Genomic DNA, 23,173 nt, shown 5'->3' on the forward strand with positions numbered 1-23,173 from the left:
GGCACCACTCCCCAGTCCTCTTTTCTGCGTCGACAGGAACAGCCCGCTTTCACCAGCGCTCCTGGGTTAGGCCTCCGGCCTTGAAATTCAACGTTCTCTTCACCAGAGAAGTGTTCTTGTCTTTCCTCTTTTCTAATATTAAGTACTGCTCTATCGCCACGCTCCTCCCCGGCGCATGTCGACAACGGCAGGCTTCAGCAGGTGTCAAGCCTGCGAGGGTCCCTTCCCAACATCCTACACCCACGCCCTCTGCCTTCGGTGCCATGGCCCAGACCACGGCTACGGCGGCTGTACTGCGTGCAACGCTCTGACTCTGCGCACGCTCAAGAATCGACTAGCCAGGGGGGAGCTCTTCGGAAGATCGCCTCCAGAGGACCTCAAAGCATTCATGAAGCAGAAGACCAGGCCCAGGGTAGGGGCTCTGTTCTCCTCCGCACCCCGCAAAGGCGACTCCTTCCCAAGGAAGTGCCCAAGCGGGAGGGACCTCTCAGGTCCTAAGACCAGCAAGAACACTGAGGCTGCTCCAGCTACCGGCCAAGGGGTTCGCAAGATCCTACCGTTAATACCGCTGGGGGGCTGCAAGCTCTATTACTAGGTCCCAACCCGAGGGGCTACGCCCTAACACCGGACCCATGTCTGAGGGGGCACCTGTATGCAGCACTAACGGCACCACAGCCAAGGGCACTCCGCCTACCAGAGGTGCAGGGAAGGCCACCACCGCTCGGCATACTGGTGGAAGCCGGTTCCAGCTCAGCAAGTTCCACGACGCAGGCACGTAGCACAGAGCAAAACAAAGTGGGTGCTGGTCCAAACAAAATGGTGGCTCACCCGACACCTTTTCCCTTCGGAGACCAGGCAGGGCAACAAGCTTCCAGGTGGAATTAGTCAACCTCTGTAACTTGGTCCACATCCTATCCATCCACTTCGCAGGGCAGATATACTTCGCCCTATGCAGCGAGACAGAGCGCGCCCAGGACACAGCAGCCTCAGGGCCAGACCCCCATGCCTCTTACCATCAGGCACCCCTCCAGTCTTTGAAGATGGTTCTTTGAGAAGTTCCTCGCACTGATGAGCCAAAGCTTTTCATGAGAGGCTTCCTGGCGTGGCTGAGTTCCTAGAAATCCTGCAGCCACAGGTGGAACAACCGGAGGCAGGGGTACTGGGTGAAGTTGTCACGCTACACCCTACTTCTAGAACGGGTATCCCACTTCAAAAAAGCTTGGCTCAAGCCACACTCTACCCAACCTACCAATAGGCTTTTCGACGCTAAGTACAGGCAAACGGAAGGAGACTCCCTTTTATTGTCGGCGCTCTGCCAACCACATTCCTCCGTGATGGCGGCAGCATCACTATACTCCAAGCCACTTCGGCGACTTGAGCCTCGGCACTCCTGGGCAAGGAGGAGAAGATCTTTGAGGCGTTCGGGAAGAAAATGTATTCCAACGCCACTCTCCACCTGCGCCAGGCCAACGCTGATGCCATGTTGGCGGCTGTCAACCAGAAGTTATAATGAAGTTATATTGGGAGACTGACGATTTGCTCCCTACCCACAGCCAGGCTCACTTCAAGGCTGGGCTGGCAGAGGCCAAAATCGTGGCACAAGACATAATGGAGTCCACGGTGGCCCACATTGACACTGCAGGACGTGCCATTTGTATTGCCACGGACATGAGAAGGGTGGTTTGGCTCAGGACGACAAAATTCAATCCAGATGTGCAGGAGCACATACTAAACCTGCCTAGGGGGGTGACAAGTTCCATTCGACAACGGATGAAGAACTTGATAAGAAAAAGAATAGCTCACAGACAGTGAAATCTTTATCCTCATCAAGTCCACGCCTAAGACCTACTGCCAATCGCACCAGCGCTCGGACAAGGGTCGGTCCTTCGGAGGCTTCCAGGAGGGACAGTCTAGACAACTGGACAGATCCCCTAGCCAGCACAGGCGCAAATAGCACAAGGAGCTAACAAGGATTTTTTCCAGTCCCTCTCCTCAGCCCCAGCTTCAGAGGGGAAGAAGTTTGGACAGGCCCATCTGGATCCACGAGTCTCCAGTGGGAGGCAGGCTTGCCCTTCACATACACCGCTGGCGGCCAAAGTTCACGGCCCCTCGGATCATCTCAGTAGTATTCATGGGCATACAGCTCCCCATTCCTCCTCCTCCTCTTTCCTCCCCTCCGCTCCCACAGATTGGTACAGCAACTATGTTGGTGGAAATACGCTCGGTAGAGCGAGCCAGGCAGTGGAGGAAGTCCCAGCCTTGCAGCCGGGCATGGGCTTCTATTCATAAATTTTTGAACCTGGCTGGCCTGAGTGTGTTTAGACCTTTCCAACTTGTACCTCTCCCTTGCCCTCCAAAAGTTCAAGATGGTTACCCCAGCCTTCACAGAGAAGACATTGTGTGTGGGAGACTGGATATGCTCCCTGGATCTGAAGGATGCCTACCTACTCGTCCCGATCTGGCAACACCATCGGTCCTTACTGATTCAGGATCATGGGTTTTGACTTTAAATACAGGGTTCTACACTTTGGACTCAATTCGGCCCCCAGGGTCTTTACTAGTCTAATGAACGCGGTGGTAGCCCTACTCAAGGCGCAAGGCCCCCAGTTTTATCCATATGTAGACGACTGGCTAGTTAGGGCAAGCTCTCCGGAGGCGGTCCAGCATACACAGCATGGGATTTTCTATCATTCTCTTGAAGTTTCAGTTGGTGCCCACGCAGAGTCTGACCTTCCTGGGCCTTATCTGGGACACAAGCTCTGAGAGCATCTTCCCCTCAGAGGACAAGATCACATCCATCAAGAGGTCCTCTGGGCATTTTCTCAGCAGAGCAGTGACCTTGGCGTAGTGATACCAACACCTGCTGGGAGTTATGGCCGCATGTCTTCTTGCATTGCCACATACAAGGCTCAAAATGAGGTAGCTGCAGCTGCACTTCTCAGCCTCCTGGAACCAGGAGATGGGTTTGCAGGCGGAGTTGGTCAGCATACTACAACATCTCCACCAGGATCTAGTCTGGTCGGGTACAGACAACAACTTGCGGATAGGCAGGCCCTTCCGTCAACCAACACCTCTGGTCACCACTACCACAGACTCATCCCTAGAGGGATGGGGAGCTATCCTGGACAGCCACAGTGTCCATGGAGTATGGTCCCATCAGGAGTAGCTGGTGTACATGAACTGGCTCGAGATGATGGCTATCTGGCTTGCTCTCAAAGCCTTTCTACCCATTATCACCGGCAAGGTGATACTCATTCAGACAGACAGCTCCACCTGCATGTATTGCAGCAACACGCAGGGTGGCACCTGTTGCCCTCCCCTTAGCAGACTGGCGATCGACATTTGGGAATGGGCTCTGGTGAACATCATGCACCTGTTGGCAGTCCACCTCCCGGGGGAGTCGAACCTAGTGGCGGACAGGCTTAGCAGGCTGGGCGTGGACAACTACGAATGGCAGTTGAACGCGCAAGTCCTTCAGGGGATCTTCAACAGGTAGGGTCATCCGCAGGTGGACCTCTTCACCACCAGTAGGTGCCTCCAGTTCACCTTGTGGCAGGGGCAAGGCAGGGGTTTGCTGGGCGACGCAATGCAAATCCCATGGAACAACATGAACGTGTATGCTACTCTTCCCCCCCCTCCCCCCACACCCCTGGTGCACCAGGTTATCTACAGGATCAGGAAGTTAGGGGACCTTCGGGTCATCCTGATGGCCCCATGCTGGCCAGCAAGACCCTGGTTCTTGGAACTGCTCAGCCTGTCGGACCAGGCCCCTGTACACCTCCCACTGGGCCTAGCACACCAGCTCTCTCAGCAGGGCGGCACAGTCATCCACCCCTCCCCACATAAATTAGACCTCGCTGTGTGGTTCCTGAACAGGTCTACCTGAAGCATCTGCACCTGTCAGAGGCCAACCTGGCCATTATACAGGGGGCTAGTAGCGAGTCTACCAGAAGCCAGTACAAAAGCAAGTGGACCATGTTCTGTCACTGGGCAGAATCAAAAGAAATTGATCCTTTGACTTGCACGTTGGACGACGTGCTATCCTTCTTGGCACTCAACGCACACTCGGGGGTGCAAGTAGACACATGCCGCACTTATCTGGCGGCCATTGGAGCTTACAAGAACTCGGAAGAGGTATTCTCATCCTTGAATCCGGTGGTTAAGAGACACTTAGCGGGCCTGACTAGACTATATCCACCTATCAAGAAACCACACCCTGTGGGGGACCTTAATGTGGTCCTGGGCGCCCTGGCGCATAAACCATTCGAGCCTATGGCGTCTGTGGACATCAGGCTAGTTATCATAGTTATCCTCTCGGGAGGATAGCTCAGGGGCAACGTGCTCGCCTTGGAAGCAAGACAACACAGAGCACCACATGTTTGATCCCCGGGTCCGCGCTTAGACACTTCTGGGTATTAAGTGCGTTTGAAGGGAAGCCCAAGCCATTGCCAGCAAACATGCTGAACGATGATCTGGAGGGTTGCCCAGAGCAATGCCAGAGGTTAGATTTATTCTTGTTGTTCTTGTTTTGGTATTGTCATACCGTGTGGGACGGGTATGCCCAGACGTGGGTCCCGTGCTTGCTGGGCCTAGAGACCCAAGCTATTCCTCACTGATGACGCCCAACAAGGCTGAAACATGTCTGGGGATGCTTGTGATCTCGTGCAGAAGGGATGTGACCTAGCAGTTCGGGCTGGACTACCCCTTTGGGGGTGGGGCTAAGCCTGATTTGCATATGGTCTTTCCCCCTTTGTAATGGCTTGGAAGGCGAAGAACGATTGTCTGGAGGGTTGCCCAGAGCAATGCCAGAGGTTAAGATTTATTCTAAACCTTCCAGCCATCACCTCTTTTGTTTTGCAACATGCATGCCCACACCATCAGAGCTAAGGCCACGGCGGTAGGTTTCCAAAAACACGTTCCGTGGCAGGTTATCAGCAAGGCTGCTACATGGGCTACTCCCTCGGCCTTCTGCAAGTACTACTGCTTGGATGCCAGCACGAGGTCAGACGCAACATTTGGTCAGGCAGTCTTAAGTAATTATAAGTTACTCACCATAGTGACTAACATACTCCTAGTCCATAGTCCCCTTTCCTCCATACATCCCACCACCCGCCCACTCCCCCTAATGAAACCGGTGTCATTAGGCAATGTTAATGTTGTCGACGTGTCAAAGGGGACTGAGGAGTGGTGCTGGTGGGCAAAATAAGGGGCGCGCCTGCTGCCAGCACCAGTCCCCCGCGCACATCTAAATGTAAGGGGGAAGATGATTTTTCTGGTGAAAAAGGTTCAGTCTCCCGTCCCTAGCGAGGGACGCCCATACAGTATGCAGGAAAGGGGACTATGAACTAGGAGTACGTTAGTCACTACAGTGAGTAACTTATAATTCCTCCACAAACTGGGCTTCTCCCTCAATTGCAACAAGTCCCAGGTGACACCTTCTCGAAAGCTCCAATTTATTGGAGCAGTCATACACTCTTCTTCGGGGAAGGCCTTCTACCGAGTTGAGGGTTTAACATATCTTGCAGATGAAGTTTCAAAACATTCACTAACTGCAGCCGTTCGATTTCGGCATCTTGCATTTTTCTGGTTCCAGAGGCCCCACTAAGGATGAGGTCCCTTCAGTGGGTACTCAGATCCCAATGGTCACAGTTCTCAGGCAGAATCATAGACTTCCTTCAGGTTCTGAACAAAGTAGCGCAGGATCCCCTGTTGTGGACAGGGAGAACGTGATAATCGGAGAACCTTTTTGGCAACCCTGGCCAGAGATGACTGTAGTCACAGATCCCTCATGGGATGGGGAGCACATATGGACGATCTGATTATGAGTAGACTGTGGTCCCCAATGAAATCGAGATTACACAAATAATAATAAACATGTTAGAACGGAGAAAGATCGGACTAACGCTAATGATCTTTTTACCGTCTATCCAGGGAAAGAACGCTCTGATGATGACGGACAACACGGCAGCCATGCATTAGCTCAACAGAGGAGTTGTTGGGTCACTACCACTGTGCATGGAGGTTTTGGGCTCTACAAAACAGGATCTCTGTACGATGGCGTATGCTCTGAGCAGGTAGACAACAGTCTCCAACAAGTGGGAGTTGGCTCAGGAAGTCCTTCTAGCGATATTAACCCTCTGGGGAAACCCTCAAGAGGATCTGTATGCTTCCAATACCAACACGAAGTGCAACCTTTTCTTCTCCAGGCAATTTCCTCAGAGAGCAGTTGTGGGGGACACCTTCATAGTGAACTGGGAATTTCCACTCCTTTACTCATTCCCGCCAGGCTGTCATCCCTCAAGTCCTAATGGGGTTCAGGAAGTTCGGGAAATCTATGATCCCGATTGCTCCGGACTGTGCCAGAAGGAAGTGGTACCCGGACCTTCTGGACATGTTCATCTGCCATCCATTCCTTCTTTCCCAGAGAGTGGGCCTACTCTCAGATGAGGGAGGTCCTCCTCTCCATCCAGGAATCCGAACTCTGAACCCACACGCATGGTTTCTGAAAGGCTAAGATGTAAAGATTGGTACCTACCTCCGAGAAGACATCATGGAGGTATTGCTTTCGGTGAAAGATCAGCAATCATTCTGTTTGCTGCACCTAGCTCATCAAGAGTTGCAGCTGGCTACCATTAAAATGTATTTTGCAGCGTTGTCAATCTGTACACTCACGCCAGAGCAAGGCTCTTACTTCAGAATGCCTCTAGTGATGCAGTTTGTAAAAGGATTAACTAATACATTCCCACTCCCATTCCGTCCTAGGATTTGAACCGGATACTTACGTTTTTGATGGAAGCACTGTTTGAGTCGCTTCATTCCTGTCCTCTCAGGCTATAATGTGGACAACTATTTTCTTAGTGAGCGATATGCCCCATCCTGCAAACCATCATTGACTGCATTTACCAAGGAGAACTTTTTTTGAGGGTCTGTCCCTCCCTCCCTCCCTCCTTCCTTCCTAAGGTGGTGTCCAAATGTAATTTATCTCAAAAAGGTTACCCTACCAACTTGTTATCCCTCTCCTCACCCTTCTAAGGATGAAGAGCGGTTGCACAGTCTTTAAATGAAAAGACATATTAGCGTTTACATAGCCAGAATCGCAAACACTAGACAGGATGACAAGTTATTCATTGGCTTCCCAGGCAACAAACTAGGTAATGCTGTGTGACCAAGCAGACTCTTTCCAGACTGGTTACTCTGTGCATCTCGGATCCTATTCCATTGCTGGGAAGGAAGTAACTGATCATTTAAAAGCCCATTCCACCAGGGGACAAGCAACTGCTTCTACTCTGCAAAGTGGTATACCTGTACAGGAAATTTGCAATGCTGCAGCGTGGACCGACCGCCCTCCATTTTCAAAACATTACTGTTTAGATACTCTTTCAGGTCAGGACATTCGATTTGGAAGAGCGCTTCTTCGTAACATCATGGGCTAAATTTAATTCTCATGAGAACCCGCTTCTCCCACCTCCATCATTAATATTGCTATGGTAGTCTATGAAAAATGAGGAATCCGTGTGAGGACACAATCCATTACTTACACATGGTTATATCCTTTCTGATGGATGTTCCTCCCACAGATTTCTTATTGCCCTCTCAACCTACCCCTCTGATTATCAGGAAATTCTCATTCCTTCTCTCTTTCAATGCATTTACAAGGTTACGCTACTTTCCTCAAGATGGCTGAGCACAGGGAGAAGAAAAAGTATTAACTGAGATAATGCAGTGCATTGTATTTATGCTATCATCATTTCGTCCGGATGCGGGAATGGAAAACGTCGAGGGACAATGATGGCGCACAATGCCCCTGTTGTTGAATTTTTATTCCAAGAACTGCAAAGCAGGTAATGAAAGGAACAGCCATCTGAAACAACATTACCAGGGGTAAGTAATTTGTTCTTTTGGGGTCGTTGTTTATTGAGAACACACATACCTCACTATATTGTTATGAAGGTTATGGGTGACAATAAATATCTGGAGGTTAACAGGAAAAGTAAGGAAACGTGAATTTATGCTAGGCTGTAATAAAATGTTTGTATGTAGCTCGGTTTTGTGAGGATATGTAGCGCTGTAGGGCTTTTTAAGTTATTGAAATTGCACATGATGTGACAATTGTGAATTTAGAATTGTTTAATGTTTGTATAATTGTGATATTTTTTAAGTCATAAGATATTTGAAAACGTTTATTTATGATGATTTGCATGATAGGTGAAAAGTCCATTTGAAATGTAGCACAACAATAAATAAATGATATATATTTATCCTGTCTTTCATGCAGTATAACACCTATGGTTATAATGCAAACTATACAATTAAAACACAGTATTTTTTTCATTGAAGGTGTTAAGGCCTGGTGTTCTTTGGTTTCTGAGGAACTTGAATGATCCTGATTTTAATCCTGTCCAAGAAATGATTCATCTACCTATTTATAGACATCTCAGGAGGTTTATTTTATCAGTGGTAAGTACCCCTTAAGTTTAAAGATTACTAACCAGTTCAAGCTTAAATCTCTATTTAGTAAATTTCAAGGTTTAACACATTGGCTGTATACAAGCATGGTGTTGTATGGTGGCAGTATGGAGTAGTTCCAAGTGTGTAGTTTAAAGATGCAAGCTCATAGACTGTAATTTGTAAAGCTGCATAGACTTTAGTTATGTAAAATAATCTGTTGTGTCACAGAAAATGTGTGGGTTTTATTGTGTGGGGGAGTTCATGGAACAGCATAGTTTGTAATATCAGATTTTCACCCTGTGAAAGGAAGTTGAAATATGCCTCCTGTCCACAAGAATGTAGTTGCTTGAAATAAAAATGTGCAGTGGGAGTGATGACATGCCCGATAATTACGATTCTCAGGGAGAAGGCTGCTCTTTGCATAAAAAATATCAACCAGTAAGAAACTGTTGTGAAAAATGTGCCACATTGTGACCAATCACATCAGGTTTAAGCCATGATCCCTCTTTTAAAAAAAAAAAAAAAAAAAAAATTTAACTTTCTTTATTGGTACAATTGGTAACGCACGGTACAACCTCACAGTTTAACTAGATAGCAATACAATTGTCATATATAGTGGGGAGGGTCATGTCCGATTGTGAACCTTACAGACTGCATTAGGATAAAAAAATATGTCCATGCGGCTCATGTAACCAGTTTACCACCGCATGAAAGCAGTTCACTTCTGTGGTGGGTACCGGGGTGTATCCAGGTCCGTTGTTGTGCACCAGAGGTACGATTTGAGTGGACCCCAAATATGTTTTGGTCTGGATTCAGGTGGTTGCATGTGTGCCCATTGTTCTTCCATATCGTTAGCCCATGTCACATCCTTTAGACAGTGATCTTTGTTTGGAGCATTCACACTCCTCTAGCGCAGAAGGATGCAGCGCTTGGCCAGCAAGAGGCATAGTCGCACAAACCTTAAACACATTACCCAATGGAGGATCTGAAATATGGAACAAGCAAAGTAATGGAAGATGGGTAACAATTTTGCCCGTCATTTGTGCCAGCATTTTACACACATCATTCCAAAAGGCTGCAAGTTGCGGGCAGTCCCACAGCATATGTAAGTATTTTGCATGGGGGGGATTTACAACGTGGACATGCTCCAGTCCCCTCCTTGGAAAACATGCACAATCTGTCTGTGGTATAGTGATAACAGTGTGGTATTTTAAGTTGCATTAACTGAAATTGGGGGTTATATGACACCTTGCGTGTTTGTGCGCACATGTCAGTCCACAGGTTGTCAGTGACATCTATCTGGAGATCTGCCCATTTAGCTCGTACATTGTGGCGTAGTGCGTGCGAGTGGGCTTGGATTAAGCGATAGAGTTATACTCAACTTCTACTGTCCCCCGCTGACCAGACAAATTCTAACAAGGGATCATTAGCAGGTCTGACCGGGAAGCAACTCTATAACTTCTTACAAGCTCTGCGCAGTCCCACATACAACAGCCACCAGAGGTGTTGCTAGATCTGGAAAAGATCAGGGGCTGCGCTAACATCGGGACTCTGGGCTAGCTAGCCTTTTGGTTGTAGACCCTGAGCTTCTATCCGGGTGGCTACAACCAAAAGACCCGGGGCTACAGCCCCCTTCTAGCAACGCCTCTGGCAGCCACATCGAGTACGCGTTGTGTTCGAGCCCGGCGACATCAGTAGTTTGTATGAAGTTGTCCTCCCTATAAAGTGACCCCAGTGTGCAGAATACATGGCGGGCCCAGGTAGCACGTGAGCCAGCATCGACTCACGGTAGGGACAGAACACAGTTCCAGAGTGGCAAGTTTTCATAGTACAGGTCATGTATGCCTGTCTCCTTCCATATTTTGCACCAAGCTAGTGCTGTGGTGCTTGCAGGGTCGAATACACAGCTGTCTGTGAATCTATCTGGAAGAACCAGAGATCGCAGGTCCTTATCCCCCACAGAGTATTTTTCAAGTTGTGTGTGGGTCATCTCCAAACCAGAGGGCTGTAAATTGTGCCTGCGTGGCCATCCACTACAGACGAAAGTTGGGGGCTGCAAACCCGCCCTCGCATGACTATGCTAGTGTGTCACACTTCAGTCGCACGGCCCCAGAGTGCCAGACGAATTTGCAAATTTCGCCCAGGCCATAACGGTATGTTAAGGAAGAAACACAAGAGCTTAGGAAGAATAATCATTTTGAGGAGTGCCATCTTGCCAGCTATCGTAATGGGGAGATGGGTTCAGCTGGACAGTTTAGATTGCAGGTATGTCATGTACATCCCGTAGTTGCAGTCCTGAAGTTTAGGTCTCTGTCTTGCAACTGTTACCCCTAGGTAGTATATGGATTCCGAAGCCCACTTTAATCCATGTGGGTCATTGGGTTGGGTGGTGGTATCTGTGAGGGGAAAGAGTTTGTATTTACTGCAATTAAAGGCCGGTAACTCCCCAAAATGTAGGATGGCCTACATTACAGGTTGTAGGTGTGTTTGAGGGTGTCAAATATATACCAGTGCATCATCTGCGTAGAGCAATCTTTTCTGTGGTTCACCCGCTATTCTGATCCCTCAGTGCCCATGCTGAAGCCTTATCATTGCCGCCATTGGTTCTATAATGATAGCAAATATCAGAGGCGACAGTGGGCATATTTGGTGGGTGCCTCTGGCAATCTCAAATTGAGCAACCTGTTTGTATTAACCCTCGCCGTTGGTGCTGTGTATAGGAGGCGCAAGGCCTTGAGGAACGCCTGGCCAAAACCACATTTGGTGAACACAATGTACATGAATCGCCATGATACAGAGTCCAGTGCCTTTTGGATGTCTAATGTGGCCGCCACCGCCTGATCCCCAGGATCTATTTGTGCTAATATATTGAAGAGGTGACGTAGGTTCAATGCTGTGGCCCTGCTCAGGATAAATCCTGATTGATCCGGGTGAATAATGTGCCGCATAATTGGCATCAGCCGAGTGGGAAGGATTTTTGCGAACACCTTTACATCCCTGATAATTAACGATAGGGGCCAATAGGATCTGCATTAGTCCGCAGGCTTTTCGGGTTTCAGCAAGACCATGACTGCCTCACTCATGGTGTTAGGGAGCAATGGGGACACGGGACTCTCCCCAGGAGAAGGTATGAAGCTAGGGTTTCCTTGTAGCGCTTGTAAAAATCGGCTGTGAGACTGTCTGTACTGGGAGCTTTTCCAGATGGCAGGTGATCCATCGCCTGAGTAATTTTGGATATGGAGATCGGGAGGTCTAGTTGGAGCCTTTGTGTCCTGTGATATCTGACTAAGTGGAAGGACATCGAGGAATGTATCAATTTTTCTCCTGTGTACATGTGTATTTGTTAGTGTATAACTGATTATTAAAAACCAGCAAATACCTCATTGATGGCCACAGGAGTGTGAACCGCGTCGCCCAAGGTGTTCATTATGAGTGGGATACACCGGTTGCTGTTCTCTTGTCTTGCCATGCGAATGAGCAGTCTGCTAGGTCTGTCCCCCTCCCTTTATCGCCTAGCAGCCATTGGGGTGTCAATGAACTTGACTTTGCAGTCAGCATGTGCCCTAAAGCTGTCTATAGCCTCTTTGATCTCTGCTAATGTGACAGTAGGGGGGGGCGATTAACTAGTTCATGTTGTAGCCTCTGTAGCTCGCCTTCGCTTTTTATTATGTTGTCGGATGGTCTTGAGGACACTGAACTCTGTCGATATCGCTATTCCCCGGATATAAACCTTAAGTTTCCCAGAGCGCACCAGTCAAGGGTACAGAGCCTACATTTATTTCTAAGAAAAGGTGCACATGTTCATCAATGGTGGAGGCAAACGCCACATCTCGAAGTGCCAGTTGCTGCGGGGCCTGGCGAATGTCGCCAGTGTCAGGGAGATGGTGACTGGGAAATGGTCTGAGTAGGTGCGAGGAAGCATGTTGGCGTTGCTGACCCCTCATAGCAGTGTGTTGGTGATAAGCCGCATTCTCCAGCATGGGGTCTGGCATGGATTCACATGCTCATGAATATTCCCCATCGTCAGGCCGGGAATCGTCGGTAAAGAAAAAATCAGTATCAGTTTCGTTTCTGATCTGTCTTTCTCAGTAGTAACCAATCACTGGTCTCTGGGTCATACTGCCCCCAGCCAATGACTGCCCTCTCCCTAAGCCCCGCCTCTGGCAGCCATCCTCAGATTTTTACCGTACGCTCAAGTGTTGGGAGTCCTTGTGTTTAGCTCTCGAGCTTTTGCTGCCTTTTCGTGCTTTTTTCAAAGAGAATTTCTCATTTTTTCGGTCAAATAGAGACTCCACCGTCTCTACATCCGATTAACGGAGATCCGTGTCGGATTTTTCTATGCCCCTCAAGGGTGAAGATTTCGTCGAGTTACGCTTCTTGGAGGAGTCCAGGAGTTTGTGGCCTACCCGAACATGGCCCAGGAGAAGGGAAGCTCGACGCCCGGAAAGCTGTTCAGGGTTTGCTCTGGATGCCAGCTGCAGAATGTGTTCAAGGAGGACGAGCACTCGAAATGTCTCTACTGCCTTCATGAGGACAAAACGCACGTGGAGAAGGACTGTGCGTTTTGCAGGAACATGTCGGAACGGACCATTAAGGACCGACACCTTTGTCTCTCCAACTGGCTGGAAGGAAAGAGCCCGTCGGGTGAGAAGAAGAAGAAGTAGTCTGAGCAGTCTTCTAAGTCCTGTGAGGGCGCCCCGGCAATGGGGGCCCAACAGAAGGCAATGTACCGCGAGCCCGCTGGCACCGGGAGCGCCGAACGGTCAGCTCCTCGGCTGCCAGGCAGGGCGCATCCGCCCCAGCACCATCAACCACGAGCCAACGCTCTGGCTCAGGGAAGAGGAAGGCTTCTGGAGAGGCCCTGGTCGAGCTCGAAGGATCCGGCCGAGGGGGAGCGAGGCGGTGACCCTCCCCCCAAGGTGAAGGCCACAGGCCCACAGAAGGTGGTAAAGGCCTTGATTCACCCGGCCAAGGCCTCTATCGAGGAAGTCGCGGTGGCCCTGGCGCAGCCTGTGGAGGCTACACCAGTGAAGGCGACCTCAGGGCCCAGAGTCTCCCTGCCTCCGTGGAGGGAAGCCTCTTTCAGACCCATCAAAAAAGACCACCGTGAAGACCCCGGCGGAAAAAGTGGGGGGGGCCGGTGGCCATTGTGGACACGGACACAGCATCCGAGGAGGAGCTGGTAGAAGTCTTAGAGGGCCTCAACGAGTGCGTTGAAGAGGCCCGTCCCCACGGGAGGGATCCCGACGAAGAGGACGGCGGCGGCACCGGCGAGGGTCCTAGTCACCCGTCTTTTCCAGAGCCGCGAGACAACTCAGCGGCCATTTTGTTGGCAATACAATCCTTATGTTCGGAGATAAGGACGAGGTTGCCCTTGCCACCGACTGAGGAACTGGAACCAGGCTCAACCGAGGAGCCAGAGCCAGGCCCGGCGGGAAGCCCCCCAAAACAAGAGAAGACGGATCCATCCAGCCCCGCCTTTTCAGCCCTCGTGGCCTACTCAACCTTTGCCCACGTCCCCCGTCCCTGGGTTTGACACGGGAACGGACACGGCCACGACGGGTACTGACGGTGGCGACGACGGGCGGAGCTCCCATCGCCCCCAGCCCGGGCCTCCCCGCCCGACGAGATTGGATCTTTCCATGCAATGATCTCCAGGGCATCCAAGCTTTTTCAGCTCTGCCCCGAAGAGAAAAAGGAAGGTTTTCTTTACCAACGGCGCGAGGCCAAGAGGAAAACAGTTCTCGCCCTGCCTCTGCTGGATGACATCTGAGACGAGGGTCTCGCCCTTCTCAAGAACCCATCTACGACGCCTGCCAAGAGGGATCGGTACTAGAAGTAGTACCGGGTCCCTGGCGCGGCCCCTTTCTGCCTTAGGGCACAACCGACCCCTGACTCGGTCGTCTCAACGGTGGCCAAGAAGAAAGTGGGGGAAGGGCCATCGGCCTCAACGTCAACCTCCCCGCCGGACGGCGAAGGAAAGAAGCTGGACGCAATGGGATGATGAGTTATCTCATCGGCGGCAACAACGATTAAGGCGGCCAATTCCCTCGATCGTGGCCCGCTACGACAGGGAGTTATGGTACAAGATCGCCCCCCTGTTGGACTTCCTACCGGACGACAAGAGGGCCGAGGCCCTGGAGATCTTGCAAGAAGGCGAAGTGGCGTTGGACCACGCCATAACGGTAGCAACGGACATTGCCGACACCGGTTTCCGCCAGCTAGGCAACAGCGTTTGCCCTAGACGACGAGGGTGGCTCAAGGCTACGGATTTCCGCCAGGACGTACAAGCCAAGGTTTTGGACATGCCGTTCGACGGGAACAATCTGTTTGGCAAAACATTGGATGACTCCCTCCAAGCCATCAAGGCGGACATGGAGACCGCTAAGGCCCTAGGCGTTCTCCGGTAGCGAAGGCCGTCCTTTCGGAACACCGGAGGCAAGCGGGGTGCCTCCAAGGGATTCGGCGGTGGCTCCTCTACGTACCGCAAAGCGGCCCGCTCCTCGTCGCAGGAAGCCTATAGAGGATGAGGCAAATCGGGTGGACCCGCCGTCGTCGCCAGGGAGGCCAATGCGGCAAGGCATCCTCCAAGCAAGATTGAACTGGCTGTGGTGTCGGGCCACCACCGAAGCATCCCGGTGGGAGGCCGGCTGGCGAAGTTCGTCAGTGTGTGGGAGTCCATCTCCACCGACCATTGGGTGCTGGACGCCATGGCCCAGGGGCACGCCCTCGAATTTCTAAAAAAGTGCCCCCGCATTCCACCCGTGGTCAGGTAGGAAACTCACGTCCCTCATCTGCTATTGGGGGTGAGGGTGAAACTCAAAAAAGGTGCCATCGAGCTCGTCCCGAAGAGGCTCCGGGGCTCCGGAGTGTACTCAAGGTACTTCGTTGTGAAAAAGAAGATAGGAGGATGGCGACCCATCCTGGACCTGCGACGACTGAACAAGTACATCAAGGCACAGAAGTTCCAGATGGTCACCCTCCAGCACGTGCTGGGACAGCTGGAGGAGGGTGATTTCCTGTCGCCGTTGGATTTGGAGGATGCATACTTTCACATCCCCATTTTAAAAGGACACTGAGAGTTCCTCAGGTTCGTGGTCCAAGGGCGGCATTACCAGTTCAAGGCCCTCCCGTTCGGACTAAAGTCGGCGCCCAGGGTATTCACCAAGTGCCTAGCACCGGTGGCGGCGCGGCTGCGCCTGCAGGGGATACACGTCTACCCTTACCTGGACGATTGGCTCATCCGCGCAAGGACAAGGGAGCTCGATGTGGAACACATAGCGAAGACCGTAGAGCTACTCACGGACCTTGGGTTCTCCATCAACTTCCCCCAAGTCCCACCTGGTCCCCTCGCAAGTCGCACTGTTTCTGGGAGCCAAGCTCGACACAGTGGCGCGTATGGCCTCACCGTCGGAGGAAAGGACAAAGGCCATCCTAGGCAAGGTGCAGTGTCTGCTGGCCACGGACGTGGCCAAGGTGAGGTCTATCAAGTCCCTCCTCGGGATGAGGTCCTCTTGCATATATCTCGAGCGCCTGTGCAGGCTTCAGATGTGCCCTCTACAGGAGTTCCTCGATGCCCGCTGGATACAAGCAACGGGCAGCTTCGAAGACGGGATCCCTCTCAACAAGACCTTCCGTCGTACGATCCGGTGGTGGGGCACCTGCGCACATCTGGCAGCAGGAACAGATTTTCAGAACCCCGCCCACCAGGTGACGGTGAAGACAGATGCCTCCCTGAAGGGGTGGGGAGCGCACATTGGAGATCTTCATGCGAGAGGCCTTTGGCTCCCGGAGGAGAAGCCGCTCCACATCAACATCCTGGAGCTCCGGGCAGTGTTCTGGGCCCTCAGGTCCTTTCTCCCGTCCCTCAAGGGCAAGGTAATGAGGATCTTCACCGACAACACCACCATGATGTTTTACATCCGGAAGCAGGGCGGAACCAGGTCCCCAGCCCTATCCAAGGAAGCCCACGATGTGTGGCATTGGGCCGTTGTTCAAGGGATGTTTCTGGTGCCGTTTCATCTGACTGGGATAAAAAAACACCATCGCCGACTCACTCGGCAGAGAGCTGCGCTCGTGCCATGAGTGGGAACTACGCCAGGACCAAGTGGACCGACTCTTTCAGCGATGGGGCAAACCCCAGATCGACCTGTTCACGATGGTGACGAACTCCAAGTGCCTTGAGGTTCGCCAGCAGGTTTCCCCAACCGAGGAGCATGGGCGATGTTTTCTCGTTCCCCTGGGACGGCCTGTTGCTATATGCGTTCCCTCTGTTGCCGTTGCTGCTCCGACTCATCAACCAGCTCAAGAAGTCCCGGTGCAGAATGATCCTCGTAGCACTGGCTTGGCCGAGACAGATCTGGTTCCCGGTCCTTCTGGACTTGTCAGCGTCCCCACCAGTCAAGCTGTCGACGGACGCAGATCTTCTCTCCACAGAAGGAGGCGCCATTCTTCACCACGACCCAGAGTCGCTGAACTTGCAGGCCTGGCTCCTGCAGCACTAGAGTTTGGAGGGTACGCTATCCCGGCCGCCTGCAGAGAGGTTCTTGCGAAAGCCAGGGCGTCCTCAACTCTCAAGTGCTACGGACATAAGTGGAAGAGGTTCTCTCTCTGGTGCCAGGCACAGGAGATTAACCCTCTGCGGATTACGGCCCCTCAAGTGTTGCCGTACCTACTGTCGCTAGCCAAAGCTGGATTATCTCACGCTTCAATCAAGGTACACCTGGCAGCGATTTCCTGATACACCAGGACTACAGGGCGGTCATCCCTGTGGTCTCATCGCCTGGTTAAGGAATTTATGAGAGGACTTGTTTCAATCATTCCTATTAGGTAGAAACCTGTGCAGTTCCCTTAGGGACCACTGCAAAAGGCTTAAGACTACAGATGTTGGCAGTAAACCCAATTGGTAGCAGTCTGTACCACCCAGATTTACCTGGTGGCTGTGGCTGAGCAGCCAGACTTCTCTCAAGAAGAGTTAGACAGTATGTAGAGTATACAAGATAGGTACCAAAATACAGTAGCACAAGAAAACACTGACCAGAGCTTTGGTAACAAAGTATATAATTATTTATTTAAAGAGACACTTATAGAAACACTCCAGCACTATTATTGTAAGCAAGTTTAAAACACAGTCACTATTAATATATATATACATCCCTTATTCCTTATTAGACAAGTCTTAGTTAACACCACTTATTTTCAGACGAAGGTGAGCGCTTAACTAAAGATGGCACTCTAATAAGTTATCAAAAAAGGGAGGGAAAAGGCAGAAATTAGAAAAGCACACACCACTAATACTTTACAAGCACCCAGCAAGCGAGGATAGTCAAAGTCTACTTGTGAGCAAAGAGTTCAGAGGCCAGGCTCCCTCTTAGAGAGAACAGAGCACCAATGCACCCAAGATCACACCGTTTAAGAGGCTTGAAAAGTCTTGCAGAGAGGTCAGAAAGGAATTAGTTCAGCTCAGAAAAGTTCACTTAGCCAGCCTAGGGCCAACCCAAGTGGTAAGTTGAGGATTTAAGAGACACCCCACACAGACCGTTGCGAGGGAGGCCAGGCGGACACAGTACCTTGAAAGTGGAGAGGATCCTCCAGCGGGGGCAGTTGTTCCTGGCAGCGGGTCAAGAGATGATCTCGACGTGGAGGAAAGCTGAAGGTTGTTGCACTGCCAGAGAAGAAACCAGCCGCAGAGTTCTCCGTTTAAAAGGTACTACCCTTTTATTCGCAGTAGTGGTAAAACGTGGTATCCCGGTTGCTGGGGTGCTTGGCACAGGCAAGGCGGCCACGAGATGATCCGGGAAGGCGAAAAGGCGGGCATACTGGTTATCCCCACCATTCAAAGGAAGAAGACTCTTCGGGATGAAGATCTCCTCTGTCGTTGGAAGAAGTGGTGAGGCGGTTCAGCAGGGCTCCACCGGTGGTGTCGTCGTTGCAGGTATGCTCAGCTTCTCCCTCTTCGGATTCTTTGGTCCTGTGGCGACTTCTGAAATTCCAGTCCCCAAAGCCCTGCTTTTATGCAGAAAACCCCCATTCATCAGTCCTAGCTGTCACTCAAAGATGCTAAGCAGTGAGCCGGGCGGCTCACCACTGGGCCAATCACACAAGAGTGTGACTTGAGTTGCCGAGGCAACTCAGTCCAGGGTGCCTAAACCCCCCTCCCACACATCCTGTCGACCCAGACAGAGTGGCACCACTTTTGGAGGCTTCTGTGGAGAAGCCCGCCAAAAAAGTGGAACAAAGGGCTCGACATGGGTTGGAGTTAAAGAGGCGAACATAAATGCCATTTTAAAACCGAGTCCTGGCAAAAAGACCCAACCGGGGAATTAATATTAAATAAATAACCCGGCGGTATCTTTAACATTGCACCAAAAAGTGGTGCGTTTAAAATGAATGGGAAAATCCCATAGTAAATATTCTGGTGGAATATTTCGCGTGGTAACCACTGCCACCAGCCAGAAACTCGACGAGGGGGGACTGCACAGTGCCCCCTTCGAAAAACAGACCCCGGGGCAATCTAATTACTCCTACCAGTACTTCCACAATATGATGCTTTGTACTGGTTCTGTTCCCAATTTGAGATGGAAGTCCGATGGCACCTTGGACATAAAGGAGGGGTGCGTCCTCAGCACTACCCTCGTATCGTGAAAGGTCAGGTATGGAGGCTTGCAGGCTAGCGCCTGGATCTCTCCCACGCATCGTGCAGAGGTGATGGCCACCAGGAACGCTGTTTTCCATGACAGAAACTTCAACAGGGTGAATGCACCGGCTCGAATAGCAGACCCATGAGCCTGGTTAGCACCACATTGAGATCCCACGCCGGGGCTGGTGCCTTCACCGGCAGGAATTGTTAGGAAGAATTCTGTGTTAAGGCTAATTTCCCAAACCTAGCGAGTCCCCCAAGCAGCTTTGCTGGATTTTTGGGGTTTATTTTTTTCTCCTGCTAAGAGCGAGACTCTTTTTCTCCCACTCTTAGACATGATTTGAGATATTCTTTGACTTTGAAATGTGTTTAACGGGCTATGGGGTCTTTTACTCCATAGGGTTTCATGTGGTTTTTGGTAAGTGTGTTACACAGCACCCTCCGTGCAGTAACACAGGGGTGTCATAGTGACACCCCACCATAGACTCCATACCCTGGGACTGACTACTGTCTCCCAGGGCATGTAAAGTCACCATTGGCTTTACTAGTCCCAAATTATGAACAGAAACCAGTACAAACCATCATATTGTAGACGTACTGGTCGGGGCAATTCGATTGCCCCGGGGTCTGTTAGTCGAGGGGGCACGTCTCCGTCCCCCCTGATCGAGTTTTGTCTGGTGGCAGTGGATACTACTTTTTATATTCGACTGCAAATATTTCCCTATGGGATTTTCCCATTGTTCGAGGCTACCAACTTTAATCATTTAATTCTCATAGCCTCGAACATACCGCCGGTTTATTTAATTAATATTATTCGCCGGTTGGTATTTTTTGCCAGGACTCGATTCTAAAATGGCATTTGTGTTCTCTTCTGTGACTCCAACCCAAGTCGAGCCCTTTGTTCCATTTTTTGGCGGCCTTCTCCACAGAAGCCTCCAAAAGTGGTGCCACTCTGTCTGGGTACCACAGGGGATGTCGGAGGGGGTTTAGGCACCCTGGTCTGAGTTAACTTGGTAACTCAAGTCGCACTCTTCTTAGCATGTTTGATTGACAGCTAGGCCGAGTGAATGGGGGTATGCTGCATAAAAGCAGGGCTTTGGGGACTGGAACTTCAGAAGTCGCCACAGGACCTGAGAATCCGACGAGGGAGAAGCTGAGCCAACCTACCACGACGACACCACCGGTGGAGCCCTGCGGAACCGACTCACCACTTCCCGACGACAGAGAAGATCTCCCGGCTGGAGAGGCTTCTTCCCCTGACTGGTGGGCACAACCAGTTTACCTTCTCTTCGCACCCCAGACCGGTCTGTGGTAAAATTGCCCGTGCCAAGCACCCCGGCAACCGGATAGCCACTCACCACTGAACCGCGAACTAAAGGACTGCTCCTTTTTACCTGAGAAACTCTGCGGCTGGTTTCTTCCCTGGCAGTGCAACGGACTCCTGTCTTCCTCCCCGACGAGATCCTCTCTTCCCCCGGACGAAGCACCGACTTGCATCTGATGCCAGGAACAACTGCCCCCGCTGGAGTATTCTCACCACTTTAAGGTACCGTGTCCGCCAAGCCTCCCTTTCTAAAGATTGCTACAAGGTAATAATAACCCCTTAACCTTCTGTACTGGGCTGGCCGCCTTGACCCTCTAACTGGTCCCTTTCTTTGGTCCAACTCCTTTTTGAACCATTACAAGACTTTTGTGCACTGCAACCGTGTGACCTTGGACACACTTCGTTTTGATCCTCTTAAAGCGGATCCGGCCTACTGACTCTGAATTCACTGTGTTACTTTGCCTTCCTCTCTTGTTGTGTTCGTGAAAAAGTGTTGGGATCTGTTTCAATTTAATCTCTGCTTTTCTCTCCCTTTTTTTTTAAAACAAATTATTAGAGTGCCATCTACGTTAAGCGCTCACCGCTGTCTGAAAATAAGTGGGGCTTTACTTAAGAATTGTCTAATATTCTTTTAAGGGAGTGTATATCTTTTAGTGACCGTGTTTTTGAATTGCTTACTATTAGTGCCTGTGTGTTTTTCTAGATGTGGTTTTAAATAAATAATTATATCTCTTTTACACCAAGCCCTGGTCAGTGTTTACTTGTTCTATTGTGTTCTCTTGACCTATTGTGAATACTCTGTATACTGCCTAACTCTTCTTGAGGGAAGTCTGACTGCTCAGCCACAGCTACCAAGTGAATCTGTGTGGTACAGACTGCTACCAAGTAGGTTTACTGCCAAGCACCTCTAGTCCTAAATCTTTTGCAGTGGTCCCAGAGGGAACTGCACATGTTTCTGCCTAACACATTCCATGCGTCCCCGTGTGTGCTAGACACTCCGGTCTGCTCGACGCACTCGTGCACTGCAGTCCGCCCCGTGCGCTCAAGTCCGCCCTGCGCGCTCCTGTCTGCCCCACGCATGCAGTGCTGTCTGCCCCTGTATTTCGTATTCACCCACCCTACGCAGTCACCCGCTCCCCACATTCATCCGCTCCTGCACTCACGTGTTCCCGGCACTCATCTGCTCTCCGCACCTATCCGTTCCCCACACTCACCAGCTCCCCGCATTCACCAGCTCCATGCACTCATCTGTTCCTTCATTCCTCAGCTCTCCTCACTTCTCATCTCTATGCACTCATCCGCTCTATGTACTCATCTGCTCAATGCACTCGTGCTTTCCACGCATTCAGCTCATCCGCTCCCCGCACTCATTTGCTCACTTCATTCATCCGCTCCTGGCGCTCATCAGTTCCCCATATTCATCCGCTCCCAGTACTCATCTGCTCCCAGTACTCATCTGCTCCCAGTACTCATCTGCTCCCCGCACTCATCTGCTCCCCGCACTCATCTGCTCCCCGCACTCATCTGCTCCCCGCACTCATCTGCTCCCCGCACTCATCTGCTCCCCGCACTCATCTGCTCCCCGCACTCATCTGCTCCCCGCACTCATCTGCTCCCCGCACTCATCCGCTCCCCGCACTCATCCGCTCCCCGCACTCATCCGCTCCCCGCACTCATCCGCTCCCCGCACTCATCCGCTCCCCGCACTCATCCGCTCCCCGCACTCATCCGCTCCCCGCACTCATCCGCTCCCCGCACTCATCCGCTCCCCGCACTCATCCGCTCCCCGCACTCATCCGCTCCCCACACTCATCCGCTCCCCGTACTCATCCACTCAATACATTTGTGTTTTCCATGCATTCAGCTCATCTGCTCCCCGCACTCTCGTCTGCTCTATGTACTTATCGGCTTTATACACTCGTCATCCGCTTTTATACGATCATCTGCTCTATACGCACAACCGCATTTACGTGCTCTTCCGCTCTGCGTGCTCTTCCGCTCTGCGTGCTCTTCCGCTCTGCGTGCTCTTCCGCTCTGCGTGCTCTTCCGCTCTGCGTGCTCTTCCGCTCTGCGTGCTCCCCCGCTCTAGACGCTCCCCCGCTCTAGACGCTCCCCCGCTCTAGACGCTCCCCCGCTCTAGACGCTCCCCCGCTCTACACCCTCATACGTTCTGTACATTCATCAGTTCTCATTCGCTTCTCTGTATTTATGCACTCATCTGCCATACAAGCTCGTCCGCTCTACACACCCAGCCACTCCAGACGCTCATCTGCTTAACATGTTCATCCATTCTATACCTTCATCCGATCTACATATTCATTCAATTTACACGCTCATTTGATCTATGTAGTCATCTGTTCTTCCATTAATGCATTCTTCCACTCAGTGCATTCAACTGTTTATACTCAGCCACTCTACACACTCAAACGCTTAACAAGTTCATCCATTCTATACACTTATCCGATGTACATACTCATTCAATTTACACACTTATTCAATCTGTATAGTCATCAGTTCTTCCACTAATGCATTCTTTCACTCAGTGCATTCATCTGTTCAACACGCTTCATCTATTCTAACTGTTTCATCGACGACATTCATTTTGTTCCTTCTTCATGCATATGTGAGTTTCAGTAGTTTACATCTCATTACAGTTTCCCTATGATTTATTCTGAATATCCGCTTCACTGTTTTGATCTACTTTACTCAATTAATTCTGTTTGACTTTTGAGTTTATATTCGGGGTCCTTAGCTGTCAATTT

The 23,173-nt window shown here is 50.9% G+C and overlaps 1 protein-coding gene across 1 annotated transcript in view; it reads left to right on the forward strand.

The window, feature by feature from the left end:
• Positions 1-23,173, forward strand: part of MARCHF6 (membrane associated ring-CH-type finger 6) — a 2,224,824-nt gene that overhangs the window by 1,113,464 nt on the left and 1,088,187 nt on the right. The window contains exon 16 of the mRNA XM_069613753.1: positions 8,338-8,457. Within this exon, the coding sequence (XP_069469854.1) occupies positions 8,338-8,457 (120 nt within the window). The remainder of the gene's footprint in view (positions 1-8,337; positions 8,458-23,173) is intronic.

This window comes from Ambystoma mexicanum, chromosome 5p, assembly GCF_040938575.1.
Source record: "Ambystoma mexicanum isolate Mex_15411 chromosome 5p, UKY_AmexF1_1, whole genome shotgun sequence".
NCBI classification, from domain to species: Eukaryota; Metazoa; Chordata; class Amphibia; order Caudata; family Ambystomatidae; genus Ambystoma; species Ambystoma mexicanum.